At 42.9% G+C, this 18392-nt stretch overlaps 1 protein-coding gene across 8 annotated transcripts in view; it reads left to right on the top strand.

Annotated features, from left to right (window-relative positions):
- Window positions 1–18392, top strand: part of nphp4 (nephronophthisis 4) — a 504277-nt gene that overhangs the window by 434429 nt on the left and 51456 nt on the right. For all 8 annotated transcript variants that reach the window (XR_013578910.1, XM_078558224.1, XM_078558219.1 and 5 more), the window contains 4 exons: window positions 4383–4511; window positions 8482–8687; window positions 11381–11607; window positions 12908–13097. Coding sequence is in view for 7 of the 8 variants with exons in the window: in XM_078558224.1 (XP_078414350.1) it covers window positions 4383–4511; window positions 8482–8687; window positions 11381–11607; window positions 12908–13097 (752 nt within the window). In the remaining variant the exon portion in view is untranslated. The remainder of the gene's footprint in view (window positions 1–4382; window positions 4512–8481; window positions 8688–11380; window positions 11608–12907; window positions 13098–18392) is intronic.

Raw genomic sequence — 18392 nt, 5'->3', positions numbered from 1 at the left:
ACACCCAACTCTTTAGCGTCCCTGAGTTATTCACACAGATTTCCAGGTTTTAGACCTTCTTAGCCAGCTTGCACAGTACTTCCAAGCCCTCTTGTCTCATTTCCTGTCAAACAGAAAAACTGACCTCTTCCTGAGAATTATTTGCTTCTTCTCCTCACAAGAATTCTCTGTGTTCCTCTTTCTATTTCTGTCTGCTTTCTCTTTGTGTTTGCATCTGTGCGCTCATCGCCTTCGCCCTCCAGCTCCTCTGCTTGTAGCTCTCATTTGTGTCTGCAGTTCTCCTTTGTGTCTGCCAGCTACATACCTTCTGGTCTTACTTTCCTTCCTGTTGGTACTGCTTCCAGGTCAAGGGTCGCCAGGTCACATGGACCAGTGTTTCTTACTATCCAAGAAATTACAATTGGTCCCTTTACAATATGCAAACTCTTTAAAGTCCTTTTCAAACATTCTTAAAAACAATTATAGATTCCACAGACATTTTAAAGAAATTACTAATTTTCCCTACCATACTGCTTCCCAGTCAAAAGTCATCACAATAAGAAAAAAATCCATTAGGTTATCAAAACAAATGCAGCTTAGCATTTGAAGACTTGTAGTATTTGGAAAGAGGATGTTCTTTTAAAGCATTTATTGTATCAAACTGTCAGAATCTCATTGATAATTCAGGTCAGAACAACTCAAATCAAAAGCGACACTTGTGGGTAATATCATTAACGGGGAACATTAGAGCTAAATCGCCTTAATGGATTTATAAAAATCCTGTTTCCAAAACATTTGCATTTACTGTGCTGCTTGATTGAACTCTGTGTATCCTCCACCCCATCTTGCATAATCATGGGGCAGAAACCCCTTTGTGCCCACACTTGGATTGCTGGCTGTCTCTTTACCTAAGGAAGGATATACTTGCTTTAATAGTGATCTGTTCCTCTCGAGAGAGAATGGTCTGCGTGCAGGGTGTATGTCACTCCTGTAATGAGCATTGTCTGTTGTGGTTGGAGAGAATGATTCATGAATAGCAATCCTTTCCGCGGCTGGCACACATGAATAGCGTTGGCCCAAAGTTGACTGATGTTTTTTCCTTTTGGCAGAAGAGGGAGTGCCTTAGAAGGAGTGAAACAAAGGTTCACTAGACTGATTCCTGGGATGAGAGGGCTGTCTTATGACCAGAGATTTAGTAGAATGGGTCTATATTCTCTGGAGTTCAGAGAATGAGGCAATTTAATTGAAATGTATAAAATTCTTAAGAGGGCTTGACATGGTAGATACTAAATGGCTGTTCCCCCTGCTGGAGAGTCTAGAACTAAGGGTTGTAGGCTCAAGATAAAGGTTCAGCATTTAGGGCTGAGATGAGTGAAAGCAGTCAACATCCTTTCTTCCACATTTCACAGCAGTAGTTTTTGAGTAAGCATTAGACTTGGTAGTGCAGTATAGGGAACAGACTTTATATTTATGGTTTGAATGATCAGTTTAACCAGACAAAAGAGAGTGGCTTTCGGCTTTAAGTTCTATTTCTCAAGCCTTCCAATGAACTATTGAAAACCATGCTCCTTTATACGCCATATTTTGCCTATAGCAAAGGTATATGTCACAGATAAGACTGCATGAGTCCCAAATCCTTTGGAGACAATCTGTTCATATTGGCAGTTGCAGTTGTTTACTCCAAAACTACAAAATGTCTTGACCTAATTGTTCCCAACCTCTTTGAAGAACTGGCTTTATCCACTGTCATCTTTCTACACTATAGCTAATGGATAACTTTACCTATCTTTAATATCCTAGCTCATGGCTGGTGTCATTACTATCATGTATTTCTTTGTGCAAACACTTTACATATCAGAAGACAAGCTACGCACCCCTCTCACAGCACTTCAAGCCATCCTGTTTATTTGGAAAGTATTTCTCCATGATGCAAAGCAGTTCAACTGTTCATCTCTTAACTTTGCATGATGTCCAACAATGAGGAGAAATTTCCTCACTCAAAAAATTGTGAACCTTTGGAAATCTCTACCCCCAAGGGCTGTGGATGTTCAATCAAGACTATGCTCAAGACTGAGATGAACAGGTTTTTCAGCACTAAGGGAATCAGGGGATTTGGGGATAGGCTGGGAAAGTGGAGTTAATGTAGAAGTTCAGCAATTATCTTGCTGTATGGCAGAGAGTAGGCACAAAGGGCCCTTTGAGCTCCTGCTCCTGTTTCTCATAGTGGAGAGATCAAACACTGACAGCAATGGTTCCTGAGCTGCCATGATAAAATCAAGATTATTACTTTTGTTATAACTTCTTTTGTGTGCCTTTGAGTACTGGTATCACTCTGTCAACCACTGAGATGCTCTGTAACAGCCACTAAGTGATGGTTTTAAAAAAACTTTAAACAGAGTTTTTTAAATTCATGGGATGTGGATGTCACTGGCTCGGCCAGCATTTATTGCCCATCCCATTGTTCAGAGGGCATTTAAGAGTCAACCACATTGCTATAGGTCTGGAGTCACATGTAGGCCAGACCAGGTAAGGACGGCAGATTTCCTTCTTTAAAGGGCATGAGTGAACCAGATGGGTTTTTACGACAATCGACAATGGTTTCATGGTCATCAAAAGACTTTTAATTCCAGATTTTTATTGGATTCAAATTCCACCATCTGCCGTGGTGGGATTCAAACCCAGGTTTCCGGATAACCAGTCTAGTGACAATACCACTACGCCACTGCCTCCGCCCCTATGAACTGCAGCAACTTTTGTCAAAACTACAGCAAAATCTCCCAAGAGGAACAAGATTACCTCTCTGGAAAAATGCAGTGAGCGGAGGACAGTTATACCATGGAAATTGTGTGTAAAATAATCAGTCACTTATGGTAGTGTGATCTCCAGACATGACTGACTGTGGGATTACCCAACCATCTGCTTTCTGACAGGGTTTATGGTGTATGTGTATGCAGATCGTTGCAAAGTGGCAGATTACTGTCAGGATATTTCACTTACCCAATAGTGTAATTCTGACTTGGTGACCTTTGTGGATCTCTGTTGCTGATTGTCTAGGTCAGTCGCTGAATCCTGAAGCTGCAGTGATAACTTTGTTGCAATTGTTCATAAAAGGGTGAATTTGGAAGATAGGAAATCAGGTTATATTACAGAATTGCTCCTATTAAGCATAATGGAAAGTCATTGTCTCAGTATATCTGAGAATGTCAAAGTAAATGTTTTTGCCTACAAATCAGGCAGAATATCTTGTAAATAATTTTTATGTGCAGTTTCCTTAAATGTTCCCAGTGCTCATAGGACGATTCAGATCTAAATGCTAGACGTGCAGCAGTATGTACTGAGTAGTTTTATTTACTGGTAAGTTGCCCAAAGGAGATTGGCGATAGAATTAGTTGAAGGTGTTGTTTTATCAAGTTCTCTTCAGGCCAGGACCCCAGCTGCCTCATTCATTTATTTCAAATTTCCAGCATCTGCTATATTTTGCTTTTGTCTGAGCTAAAATCACATCACACACAAAAGGTAGTGTGATCAGAGGGTGCAAGTCACACTGAAGGTCTGATTTTAACTGAGCTCTTACCCAAAGGGGTTTCTAGATGGGCAGGCAGGGTGAAATTCGGACCTTCAGTATGTAAACTATGTTGGTGATTGGGTGAATCAGTGCAGACAGCAGATAAGAAATGCTGAGGACGCAATGTCGTGATTTGGATATCCATTTCCATCAAATGGAGGTGGGGTGCAGTTACTTCTGAAGTTACAACTCTTATCTTTTTACTTTTATTCCCTCTTTCTGGAAGGCACTAGGTCTTACTGAGTTGTTCTCAATTGGGGCGTCGACAGCTTTCTGATAACTCTTACCAAATACACCCACACCTCATGCATGAGGAGCCATTTTCCCAGCATGGATCGGAGCCTGGGAATCTCACCCACCACCACTACCTCAAGCCAGAAAGTCAGAGACACGCTGCCTGTGATATTCTGATATGCGATAGCAATGAATGAAGTTCCCTACCACCACCACATTTACAGAAAATCATCTACTGAGTGACAGGAAGCAGTTTAACTGCGAGGACATCGTAATTTAGATCCTTTCCATTGCTCTTGTATGTGCTTTCCAGGGAGCCTTCAGATAGAAATCAGAAGCAGGAACACAGGCTGACTTTTCTCCCTGTCTTAGCACAGGATGGTTGAGGGCAATTGTAGTATCCTTACTGGCACTCCCAAGCTAAAATGGCCCAGATTGAACCTGGGAATATCCTGTTCTGTATGACAAAGTGCCAAATCAACAATGGAATGCAGCTTTAAATAAATAAATAAGTTATTTTTATGTCAAACATCACCATTCCACATAGTAATATAACACAAGTTCATGTGGAGATTTGGATAACTTTGTGCGTATTTCTCCACAGGTCACCAACCTAAGCGATCAGCAAAGAGCCCTCTGCCTGCCCCTCAGTCAAGGATCATCTCCTCCCGCGATGGTACTAGCAGCTTTTCCGGTGGAAGCTTGTCTACAGAGAGCATGAAGAGACTCAGTGGTGAGTGTTGAATCAACTATTAGTCAGCCTCCTTCCTCCTATGGTTCAGAACAGAACTCTTCGAGTAAGCACAAAACGTTCGATAGTGGAGCATACAGATCTGATTTTATTCATGTACAGCACATGTGATCAATCTAAACCCTACAAAGAATTAGCTTTCTGTTTCTGGCAGTTAGAAAATCACCCCAGGCAGTGATGCAAAACAGGTGGTATTGGACCATATTGGATCGCCCGTTCTATGCAGCCTTGGGGGTCAATGTTTGGACCCTTGCTCTTCCTGATATAAGTTAATGACCTAGACCTTGGTGTAAAGGGCACTATTTCAACATTTGCAGATGATATGAAACTTGGAAACATTGTGAACTGTGAGGAGGATGGTGTAAAATTTCAAGAGGACATAGACATAGAATGAGCAGGCAAGTGGCAGATGAAATTCAAGACAGACGAATGTGAAGTGATTCATTTTGGTAGGAAGAACATGGAGAGACAATATAAAATAAAGGGTAGAACTCTAAAGGGGGTGCAGAAACAGAGGGACCTGGGTGTATAAATACATAAGTCATGGAAAATGGTAGGACAGGTTGAGAGAGTGGTTAATAAAGCATATAGGCTTTATTAGTAGGGGCATAGAGTACATGAGCAGGGGGGTTATGTTGAACTTGTATAAGACACTAGTTCGTCCTCAGCTGGAACATTGCATTGCTATTCTGGGCGGCACACTTCAGGAAAGATGTGAAGACATTAGAGAGTTTGCAGAAAAGATTCACAAGAATGGTTCCAGGGATGAGAAACTTCAGTTATGAAGGTAGATTGGAAAAGTTTGGACTGTTTTCCTTGGAGAAGAGAAGGCTTTGAGGAGATTTGAAAGCGGTATTCAAAATCATGAGGGGTCTGGACAGTGTACATAGGGAGAAACTGTTCCCGCTCGTGAAAGGATCGAGAATGAGCGGGCACAGATTTAAAGTAATTGGTAAAAGAAGCAGAAGCGACATGAGGAACTACTTTTTCACACAGCGAGTGGTTAGGGTCTAGAATGTACTGTCTGAGAGTATGGTGGAGGCAGGTTCATTCGAGGCATTCAAAAGGGAATTAGACTGTGATCTGAAAAGGAAGAATGTGCAGGGCTACAGGGAGAAGGCAGGGGAATGGCACTAGGTGAATTGCTCATTTGGAGAGCCAGTGCAGGCACGATGGGCCAAATGGCCTCCTTCTGTACTGTAACAATTCTGTGTGATATTTAATTTTGTTTATTGCAATGGAACGGAACCAGGCACTGCGTATGATAGTCAATCCAATATCATTTGTTTTGTGCCACCATCCGAGACAAATTTCTGGCCCTCTATCTTTCAAGCTCTTTAACTAATTCTGGGAAAACTGTTGTCCTTTACACACTTTGGTCGGGATTTTGTTCCTAATATAGTGTTTACTGAGATACTTTAGCTGTTAAATAAGTCTTTCATGAAAAAGACATAAATGAAACTGGACATGGAGCATGATAAAGCAATTGCTTTTGGAAAGTCAGTAGATGTTCAGTTTACCCAATCAGGGCATTGTTGTATCTCCTTAACAAAACCTGATATTTCTAATCAGAATGTTAGATAAGTATTAATGGCATCAGGTGATAAGAATCAGAGAGAAAAATAGCAAACTGTCTTAAAGCTGCACAGATAATTTGCTCATGCTTCTTGTCAAAGATAAAAAATCCTGCTAAAGGATCCAGGTGATTAATGAGGAGTATACACGGCTCATCAAAGAGATTAGTGCAAAATGTGAATTATGTAAAAAATATCAGCGGACACTGCCACGTCCTATCGTAAGTCCTGGCATGTGACTTTAATAAGCTGATTGCCGAGGATCCAAAGGTTTGGGACAAAGATAGAAAGTAAGGTAAGACGGTATGGTGGTAAGACAGTAGTTATCCAACATGGCAATCAAACTATTAAAGTTCATTCCCTCATGGTTTATCAGGATTGATTACAAACTCTCAGAATCTGAGCAGCTGATAGAAGGTGATGAGGCACCCTGTACCTCACATACTCATGTGTTTTGTGATGATGGTCCTGAAGAACAGAATACAATAGATCAGGGACTGGATGGTGGTAAGCTGGGTGGTCATGATGCACAGGTCAGGGCTATCTTATACAAGGACCAATTCGGGACTATTACTGTAAGATTCCACAGGAAATTAGAGACTCTTTCTCTGGTACATGATCATTTTCTAATGCAAGGGTCATTCTCAAACCCACTGTTAGAACTCGCACTGCACTTTCTTACTTTCCATTCTTTTACCCCATTCTGCCAGTCCATGGACCTCACCCCTAGATCTTAACATGAACATTTAGCCAATATTTAGACCCACCTGTAGCTTTATCTGCACATCCCACAACAGAATCTGCTGGAAAGCTTCAGGCCTTCTGAGTCCAGTGGGCAGCAGCAAGGCTGGGGTTCACCCCGGGAAATGTCACTTTAACCTGATTAGCTCAGTTTTCTTAAAGGTTTTCATTGTTACAGTTTATCAATGGTGCTTCTTTCAGAAGAGGCACTTAGCTACTAGTTATTGGCAACCTACCGGTTAGATCAAAAAGTGTATACCATAGTTAATTGATCCTTCTGCCTATGTTCATTTACACAGATAAAGGGAAACCGGTAGATGTACTGTACTTAGATTTCCAGAAGGCATTTGATAAAGTGCCATATCAAAGGTTATTTGTGGAAAATAAAAGCTCATGGTATAGGGGGTAACATATTGGCATGGGTAGAAGATTGGCTGGCTAACAGGAAGCAGAGAGTAGGTATAAATTGATCTTTTTCAGGTTGGCAAGATGTAATGAGTGGCGTGCCACAGGGGTCAGTGCTGGGACCTTAACTGTTTACAATTTATATAAATGATTTGGATGAAGGGATGAATGGGATGGTTGCCAAATTTGCTGATGACACAAAGAATGATAGGAAAGTAAGTTGTGAAGAGGACGTAAGGAAGCTACAAGCAGATATAGATAGGTTAAGTGAGTGGACAAAGATCTGCAGTTGGAGTTTAATGTGGGAAAATGTGAAATTGCCCATTTTGGTAGGAAGAATAAAAGAGAAGCATATTATCTAAATGGTGAGAAATTGTGGAGCTCTGAGGTATAGAGGGATCTGGGTGTCCTAGTATATGAATTACAAAAGGTTAGTATGCAAGTACAGCAAGTAATTAGGAAAGCTAATAGAATGTTGTCATTTATTGCGAGGGGAATTGAATACAAAAGTAAGGGGGTTATATTTCAGTTGTACAGGGCATTGGTGAGACCTTGGAGTACTGTGTACAGCCTTGGTCACCTTATTTAAGGAAGGATGTAAATGTGTTGAAAGCAGTTCAGAGAAGGTTTACCAGCCTAATACCTGGAATGTGTGGATTGTCTTATGAGGAAAGGTTGGACAGACTAGGCTTGTATCTGTGGGAGTTTAGAAGACTAAGAGGTGACTTGATTGAAACATATAAGATGCTGAGGGCTCTTGACAGGGCGGATGTCGAGAGGATGCTTCCTCTTGTAGGAGAATCTAGAACTAGGGGTCGCTGTTTTAAAATAAGGGGTCGCCCATTTAAAACAGATGAGGTGAAGTTTTTTCACTCAGAGTTTCGTGAGTCTTTGGAACTCTCTTCCTGAAAAGGTGGTGGAAGCAGAGTCTTTGAACATTTTTAAGGCAGAGGTGGATAGATTCTTGGTAAGCAAGGGGGTGATAGGTTGTCGGTGGTAGGTGGGATGCAGATTTCAGGTTACTATCAGATTAGCCATGATCTTATTAAACGGCAGAGCAGGCTCGAGGGGCTGAATGGCCTACTCCTGCTCCTGGTTTGTATGTTCTTCCAGCACCCATTCAGGCAGTGCATTCTGGATTATAACAACTCACTGTGTTTAAAAAAAAGCCTCCTAATCTCCCTTACGGTTTTTCTGCCAATTATCTTACAATTTGTCTTTTGTTTTTTCAGCTCATAACATGTATAGAGCACAGCGTATGGTAGACCTGGACAGCGAACTGGCCTCGGTCATTTTCTCTAGAGCGCGAATTAACAGCTTTGGTCAACAAGAGCTGGATAGTGATGCAGATATTGTTCAGAAACGGAAGCTGACAAGGATGATGGCTGTCCGACACCTAGAGTCCGGTTTCGATCTTAAATCAAAGACCCACATTCTGGTAAGGTGTTCAGATTTATGTTCTGCCAACGAAGGAAAATTAAGTGCATGTTTTAAAGGAAACCAAGATTTTATAGAATAAACAAACACTCGGTAACAGGTAATATGATTGTCTATTGAAAGGTTCTTCGACCTAAAAGTTTCCCTGATCTAGCGTTCCGAACTCAGGACATTGTGGGTGTCCAGTCGGTGATTACTGTTTATTGCTCATGCAGTGCAGCTGTGGTTTCCAAAATGTGCTCCTGTCGAGTCACAATGCTCACCGCAGGGATCGTGGTTCTTATTTCCTCTCTTTTTACCTTGGTCAGGCAGCAGAGCAGGCACTTGACATGCTATATCAGTCCTGCAGCTGGCCACTAGGAATGTGGGTGAGATGCCGCATCGCACGACTGAGGCCCACTGTGTTTTGCACATCAGTAAAGCTATCGACAGGTTGCCTTTATCTGTGTAATTGCACTTGTTCATTAGTTGAGGATAAATTCTCTGTCACACATTGAGTTGATCCAACATACTTGTTGTGCTTTAATGGGCCAAAGTATGCTGATTATCTCAAATACCTTATTCACACAGGAAGCAATAAATCAAATTTAACTGCTGACTGAATAGTTTATTTTGTTTTTCTACCCTTCCTTTATTTACACCGTCAACTTGATAAACTAATGCATGGCCTTTGACTCAACGTTGCCCTGTGTGTATGAGCAGGCCCAGCTGTTTAAAACAGTAGATCCTTTGTCTGGCATACTTAAAGTGGTTTATGACAATTGTTGTATTTGGACATTTGAGGTGAGACATAAAGCTGCATGATACTCAGCACAGTTTAAATGTGTTATTAATTGCCAGATTGTGATAATGGATTTAGAAGTCCAAAGCACATTACACTGGTTTCCCTATTATTTGTGCTTTATCTACAGCAGTGGATTTCAAAATTTTATATATTTTATTAAATATCAACATCCTCCTAGGAACTTCCTGCAAATATGGACACAGGCCCAAGGACCTGCAAATGTGGACACACTTGCTGGATCCCCTTGCAAATATCAATACTTTCTTTGGGAACTCTTGTAACTGATACTTCTCAGAGACCACCCTGTACTAACTTAAGAAAGATATCAGCTAAACAAATGAATACAGTATTATCAGGAATTGTGAAACTGCTCTCAAACCCATTTGGTCTCAATCCACCAAACTCACTTCCTGGTTCCCCAGAGCCTTTTCACTATCCACGAGGCACAAGTCAGGAGTGTGATGGAATATTGAAATAAAAACAGAAAATGCTGGGAAAGATCAGGTTTGGCAGCATCTGTGGAGAAAGAAACAGAGTTAACGTTTCAGGTTGGTGACATTTCATCAGAACAGAGTGATGGAATACTCTCCACTTGCCTGGATGAGTGCAGCTCCAACAACATTCAAGAAGATCAACACCAGCCAGGGCAAAGAGCCCACTTGGTTGGCATCACATCTATCTTAAACATCCCTCCATCACCAGTGCACCGTGGCTGTAGTGTGTATCATCTACAATATTCAGTGCAGCAACTTGTCAAGCCTTCTTTGACAGCATGTCCTAAATCCCTGATCTTTAATGCCCTAGAAAAGAAAGGGCAGCTGGTGCACAGGAACCTCCCCACCTCCAAGTTCCCCTCCAAATCTCTCAATCCTGACATCGAAGTATATCACTGTTCCTTCATCATCACTGGGTCAAAAACCTAACAGCACTGTGGATGTACCTTCACCACACAGACTGCAGCATTCAAGAAGATAGCTCACCACCATCTTCTCAGGAGCAATTGGCCTTTAGATATGTTCACTGGTCATTTTGTGGGGAGATGGTGATGTAGTGGTAATGTCACTGGATTAGTAATCCAGAGGCCCAAGCTAATGCCTTGGGGACAGGTGTTCAAATCCCACCATGGCAGCTGGTGGAATTTGAATTCAGTTAATTAATTTGGAATATAAAACTAGTCTTAGTAATGGTGACCATGAAACCACCATTGATTGTCATCAAAATCCATCTGTTTCATTTATGTCCTTTAGGGAAGGAAATCTGCCGTCCTTATCTGGTTTGGCCTACATGTGAATCCACACCCACAGCAATGTGGTTGACTCTTAAATGCCACCTGTAATGGTGTGGCAAGCCACTTAGTTCAAAGCCAATTAGGGATGGGCAACAAATACTACCTTGCCAGTGACACCCACACCCCATGAAAGAATAAAGGGAAAAAAAATCAAAGTAGGATCAAAGTAAATAATTTTTTTCAGTTTTGAATTGATTTGCCTCACAATAATTGTTTGCTGCATTCCGGACTTAACAAAAGTTTTAAGAATTTCAATATTTCTCCTCTTCTTGTCCCTTACCCATCCCTTGTTTGCTTGTGATTTAGGGCTGGATAACTAATTATTATTTGGGAATCCTGAATATGTTTACTTATTGTGGAAGAAATATCCCCCCGCCTGCTTCCAAGCTAGCCACAAGTGAAAGAGTGAGTGAATGGACTGTTCCTGGCCCTTGTCAGCACCATGCCAGAATTGCCTACTAAGGGCATGCTTAACGTCAACACCTATAAGGTCAATACCTGTCCTCCTACGGACTGGGTGATATTGTGAACTTGGCATGGGACTATTGAGTCATTTTCAACCTGTCTACCAAACAGAGGGGTGCTCTGTCCACACTTGATGACTTGTATGTTCTTTTTCCAGGCAAAACATGAGGAGCAAGTCCACCACAAGAGAGACTTACAGATCATAGAAGCGTATCGTGAGCGGATTAAAATGGAAAGTATCAGCAGGATGTTGTCCCAGGCCATCACCACGGAGTACACGTTGTACGCCACCCTTGGACGTGCTGAATTTTTTGAATTTTCCCTGAAAAATCCCTACAGCGTTCAACACACAATAACCATTGAATGCGAACATCCAGAACTCAGGTACGTTGCTTCCTACACAAGTAGATAAAGTCTGGTCCCCAACATTTCAGTCTGTGGTACTCACAACAAAAACTGTGCCTCACTAGCATACTCTTCCCGTTTGATCCTCAGCAGATCTTTTGCTCCATGGATTTGACTAATTCACTCCCTTCTTGGTTAAAGTTAGAAAGAGGAGATTGGAAGACAGAGGGCGGGATTTTCTGCACCCCCCACCGCCGGGATCATCTGGTCCAGTCGCAAGTCAATGGACTTCTGGCTGGGGCGCCGCCTCTCCCACAGCCTGCAACAGGGCCAGAAAATCCCAGCCAGAGAAAATGTTTAAGAATTTTTTAAAAAGTAGGACAGAGTAACGACTGATCTATGAGAGTGGGCCTTGAGCAAGCCACTGGTTAGGATTGTCTTTTGACCAAAGGTTCGAATGTTCCCGCCCTAAAAGTATTGAAAATTACTAGATAAAATTTCTGTTTTCTTTTACTGTCTTTTATTTCTTTCTTTGCTCACCAATCTTTGCCCAGCCATGAGACAAATGGCCCACTTGCAGGCTTCTTCAAAAATCTCGCTTGTCCTGGGCACCAGGTGGTGCATAACATTGACTTGCGATGACTCTCTCCTTTTCCCTTTCCTGTCTCCCATCAATATCTGGTCTGGGAGCACATGATCCTGATACTAAAACAGTGGACTGGTTTTCCTATGTACTCAGGGCATTCAGTTAGTGAGATTTAGAGTTAATCTTGTGAGTGAATTAGAGGTACAAAGATGCACCCTGTTAGAGTGCCATCATGCCACTGCTCTTGCTTAACTTTGTACTCAAAGGGATATCTATACTGGAGAATGGAGCACTTTATTTTGCTTTCATCCATCATTCCACCACTTCCAAATTAGGTACAACACGGTTGAATGCTGACCAAAGTGCCCATTCCTCAGCCCTATTGATGTGCCTCAGCTCCAACCCCAGGACAGCACATCCCCTTCATCACTGCACCAGTGTTCCTCATGCTGTTGCCTTTCTGAGTGAGACTGCCAATTTAGTGTTGAATTAGTGACAGTCATTTCCCCATAAAGTTGGATTGAGACTACCCAACTCATTTCACAAAGCGCCCTTGGGGGTAGAAGTGACTGAAGATTTTCATCCCATCAGTCTGGTTGAATCTGAATCCAAGATAACAAGAAAGTACCACTTGCTTTCCTTTCTTTTGTTTTCTACTCAATATTATGTAATAAAATGCAAGCTTAACACAACAGATTGCGGTTATTTGTTTTTCGGTATGGACGTTGAGTGTCTGGCTTGTATCTTTTCCAGCGTCATTATAAACAGCAGAGAATGGAAGCACTTCAAGAACCTCACCAAAACACTGACCCCGCTGGAGGAGGACATGTTCCATGTTGAAGGAGGAATACAGTTCCCACAGATCTACCTACGGCCAAAGGAGACTGTCTATATCCCGTTTAAATTCCAGACCTTCAGTGCTGACCACTCTATCACTCCACAGGTACCTTCTAGTCTGAAGTCTGGTAGCTTCTCATGTCTATGGTTCCTTTAATCCAGGTCCAGTCTATTTTATTAAATTTAAAAAATATATCAAAGCTCCCTGAGTGGCTCAGGTAGTAAGGACACTGCTCAATATTAATCCAAAACAAAAAGACCAACATGGTTTCTGGTTCAGTTCCAGGTTTGTGCTAATTTAGTAGATATTATTTCTGGTGGCATACTGCAATTTTAAAAAATGTATTAATATAGCACCTTTCACAACCTCAGAATGTCACAAAACACTTTAGAGCCAATGAAGTTTAGTCACTGTTGCAGTGTTTGATACTAATTGAACTCACTGCTACAGGGTTAGATTGTGACGTGGGACGTGTAGTCTGCCATGATTTCCACTTACGATCACTATCCTGATGTCTTTGCTGAGAGATGCGTGCCTGTGTGTGAATATTGGGCAGATGCCAGAACCAGGCTCAGTTTTGGCATCTGCTGGCACCCACTGGGATTATACATGAACAGAAAGCATCTGGGCCAGATATTGGAGAATGACTGGTACCTGAGAAGCTTCAGGAGAGGTCAGGATCAAACTAGAGAAATGAATCAAAAAATACTTAAAATCTTTGGCAATATACGGAAAAGCATTATGCAATAAGTGCTGAAGTATGGAAATTGCTGTACAATATTTACAACCTAATTTGCCTAAAGGTGCGTTTCCAAGGTAGAAAAGACATCTTCAGAGACCCATAATACCACAAATGATGCTTCATGTTTTCATTTATTTTCTCATATCTCGGGGAGCCATTTGGGGCCCACCTTCCAATGAACTATGGCACTGGGTAAGATCTATTGCTCCATTAGTCACTGGGTTTCCATTCATGGCTTGCCTGGTTGCGCGATTCAAAGCTATTCCTCCTCCTTTGCTTGTTCTCTAGCAAGAAAAGACTAGCTCAGCTTTACCACAGCAGGAATTTCAGGTAATGATGCAGAGTTGGATCAGTGTCCTTTTTCATCCCTGTCTGGGAGGTGTCAGCTGTGGCTCAGTTCATAGCACCCTCGCCTTTGAATCAGAGGGTTGTGGGTTCATGTCCCACTCCCGGAAACCAAGAACTGTGATTGTACTCGAAAGAGTTGCAATCTGTGACTGTTGATAACTCGAAAGAGTTTCATCCCTGTCTGCTGAACCCAGTGATACTGGGGGCAGCTGTTAGCCCAAATTACTAATTGAGTTATTATCAACTAACTCGGCAATGATTGGTAGTTGAAACTCACCTGATGGAAACAGAGTTTTGCCTTGCTTCAAAACATAGATTTTTTCTATTGTATATTTCAGGCATAACAAATTACTGTGAATTTAGAATTGTTTTCTGTTTGCGTTTGTGTTGGGGTGAATTTTTTTTAATTCATTCAGGGGGTGTGGGCTTCGCTGACTGGGCCAGCATTTATTACCCATCCCTAGTTACCCTTGAGCTGCCTTCTTGAACTGCTGCAGTCCATGTGGTGCAGGTATACCCACAGTGCTGTTAGGAAGGGAGTTCCATGATTTTGACTCAGTAACAGTGAATGAACGGCGATATAGGATGCTGAGTGAGTTGGAGGGAAACTTCCAGGTGGTGGCGTACCCATCTATCTGCTGCCCTTGTCCTTCTGGATGGTAGTGGTCATGGGTTTGGAAGGTCCTGTCCAAGGAGTCTTGGCAAATTCCTGCACTACATCTTGTAGATGGTACACACTGCTGCTACTGTGCGTCAGTGGTGGAGGGAGTGAATGTTTGTGGATGTGGTGCCATTCAAGTGGGCTGCATTGTCCTGGACAGTGTCAAGCTTCTTGCTGCACTAATCCAGGCAAGTGGGGAGTGTTCCATCACGCTCCTGACTTGTGCCTTGTAGATGGTGGACAAGCTTTGGGGATTGAGGAGGTGAGTTACTCATTGCAGGAATTCCTAGCCCCTGACCTGCTCTTGTAGCCGCAGAGGCTATATATGGCTAGTCCAGTTCAGTTTCTGGTCAATGGTAACCCTCAAGATGTTGATAGTGGGGGATTCAGTGATAGTAACGCCATTGAACATCAAAGGGCGATGGTTAGATTTTCTCTTGTTGGAGATGGTCATTGCCTGACACTTACGTGATGTGAATGTTATTTGCCACTTGTCAGCCCAAGCCTGGATATTGTCCAGGTCTTGCTGCATTGGCATTTGACTGCTTCAGTATCTGAGGAGTTGCGAATGGTGCTAAACACTGTGCAATCATTGGCGAGCAACCCTATTTCTGACCTTATGATGGGAGGAAGGTCATTGATAAAGCAGCTGAAGACGGTTGGGCCAAGGACACTACCCTGAGGAACTCCTGCAGTGATGTTCTGGAGCTGAGATGACTGACCTCCAACAAGCACAATCATCTTCCTTAGTGCTAGGTATGACTCCAATCAGTGGGGAGCTTCCCCCCTGATTACCATTGACCCCAGATTTGCTAGGGCTCCTTGATGCCACACTCAGTCAAATGCAGCCATGACGTAAAGGGCAGTCACTCTCACCTCACCTTGGGAGATCAGCTCTTTTGTACTTGTTTGAACCAAGGCTGTAATGAAGTCAGGAGCTGAGTGGCTCTGGCGGAACCCAAATTGGGCATCTGTGAGCAGGTTATTGCTAAGCAAGTGCCACTTGATAGCACTGTTGATGACCTCTTCTATTATTTTACTGATGATCGAGAATAGACTAATGGGGTGTTAATTGGCCGGGTTGGATTTGTCCTACTTTTTGTGTACAGAACATATCTGGGCAATTTTCCACATAACCGGGTAGATGCCAGTGTTGTAGCTGTACTTGAACATCTTGGCTAGGGGAGCGGCATGTTCTGGAGCACAAGTCTTCAGTACTATTGCGGAAATATTGTCAGGGCCCCATAGCCTTTGCAGTATCCAGTGCCTTCAGCCGTTTCTTGAAATCACGTGGAGTGAATTGAATTGGCTGAAGACTGGCACCTGTGACGCTGGGGACCTCTGGAGAAAGCCGAGATGGATCATCTACTCGGAACTTCTGGCAAATGCTTCAGCCCTATCTTTTGCACTGATGTGCTGGGCTCCTCCATCATCGAGGATGGGGATATTTGTGGAGCCTCCTCCTCCAGTGAGTTGTTTAATTGTCACCACCATTCACGACTTGATGTGGCAGGACTGCAGAGCTTAGATCTAATCCGTTGGTTGTGGTTAGCTCTATCACTTGCTGCTTATGCTGTTTGGCACGCAAGTAGTCCTGTGTTATAGCTTCACTGGGTTGACATCTCATTTTTAAGCATGCCTGGTGCTGCTCCTGGCATGCCCCCTGTACCCTTCATTGAACCAGGGTTGATGCCCTGGCTTGATGGAATGGTAGAGTGGGGGATGTGCCGTACCATGAGGTTACAGATTGTGTTCGAGTACAATTTTGCTGCATCTGATGGCCCACAGTGCCTCATGGATGCCCAGTCTTGAGTTGCTCGATCTGTTCGAAATCTATCCCATTTAGCATGGTGGTAGTGCCACACAACACGATGGAGGGTATCCTTAATGTGAAGGCAGGACTTTGTTTCCAAAAGGACTGTGTGGTGGTTACTCCTACCAATATTGTCATGGACAGATGCATCTGCGGCTGCCAGGTTGGTGAGGATGAGGTCAAGCAGGCTTTTCTCTCCTGTCCCTCATCACTTGACACAGACCCAGTCTAGCAGCTATGCCATTTAGGACTCGGCCAGTAGTGATGCTACTGAGCCACTCTTGATGATGGACATCGAAGACCCCCACTCAGAGTACATTCTGCACCTTTGCTACCTTCAGTGCTTCATCCAAGTGGTACTCAACATGGAGGAGCACTGATTCATCAGCTGAGGGCAGTATATGGTAATCAGCAGGAGGTTTCCTTGCCCATGTTTGACCTGAAGCCATGAGACTTCATGGGGTCTGGAGTCAATGTTGAGGACTCCCAGGGTGACTCCCTCCCAAATGTATACCAATGTGCTGCCACCTCTGCTGGGTCTGTCGTGCCAGTGGGACACGACATACCCAGGGATGGTGATGGTGGTGTCTGGGACATTAAGGTATGATTCTGTGAGGATGACTATGTCAGGCTGTTGCTTAACTAGTCTGTGAGACAGCTCTCCCCATTTTGGCACTAGCCCCCAGATGTTAGTTATGAGGACATTGCAGGGTCAACAGGGCTGAGTTTGCCGTTGTCATTTCCAGTGCCTCGGTCAATGCTGGGTGGTCCATCCAGTATCATTCCTTTTTTAAGGCTTTGTAGCGGTTTAATACAACTGAATGGCTTGCTAGGCCATTTCAGAGGGCATTTAAGAATCAACTACATTGCTGTGGGTCTGGGGTCACATGTAGGCCAGACCAAGTAAGGAAATTAGAAGATTTCCTTCCCTAAAGGGCATTAGTGAACCAGATGCGTTTTTAATTCCAGATTTTTATTGAATTTAAATTCAAATTCCACCATCTGCCGTGGTGGGATTCAAACTGAGGTCCCCAGAGCATTACCCCGGGTCTCTGGATTACAAGTCCCGCAACAATACTGCTATGCCATCGCAAGCTACAAGTCTGTCTCACAATAGTTCTGAGCTTCACGTGGAGGTGTGTGGATGGTTTCCTCAATGGAAGCTATTACCTTTTCTTAAAAGCTAATTGCATCACAAAATACCTCATTTTTTATGAGTTAAATTCCAGGGTTTCTCATGGAGCCAAAATATTTGACATACACTTAGATATCCTTGTCAATCAAGCCACCAGAATGACGGGAAAGCTGAGAACTACCTGAATGATAAATTGATGACTACCTGTCTAGTTGGGAAAAAATGCTTTGATCTGAGGTATTGAAGGCTGCAAGCACTATTCTCCAGTTCCTGTGTGTATGCATCAGTATTGTCACTAGTGGCAAGAACTTTGTGGATTTGAAGTGGGCACAGTATAAGGATGCAGTTAAAAGATACTAGAAAGAAAGACATTGAGATTTTGGAGTTACGTTATCTGTGGCAGAATTTTGTACAGGTTAAGCACTGTCTCATCTCTAGCCTCCATTTACGACCAGGATAAATGTATCCTAACATTATCTATGTAACCAGCCCGATGTAATTTGAGTTTTCCCTGTATCCATTCGTGCACGTGTTTTGATTGCCACTCTGGTCCTGAGGCAATCACTTCTGGTCCCACTTTTATCTCCCTTTTTTATTTAAATTATTTTCTGTGTAACCCACCTAGGCCCCTCGCTCCTGTCATCATCTCTCCTTTCATGCCTCTCCTGTCAGGTACTCTGCCCTCCCAAATTTCAACCCAT

Source organism: Cetorhinus maximus, chromosome 15, assembly GCF_964194155.1.
Source record: "Cetorhinus maximus chromosome 15, sCetMax3.hap1.1, whole genome shotgun sequence".
Taxonomy (NCBI): Eukaryota; Metazoa; Chordata; class Chondrichthyes; order Lamniformes; family Cetorhinidae; genus Cetorhinus; species Cetorhinus maximus.
Note: the sequence above shows the minus strand (reverse complement) of the source record. Positions and strands in the feature narration are given on the sequence as shown.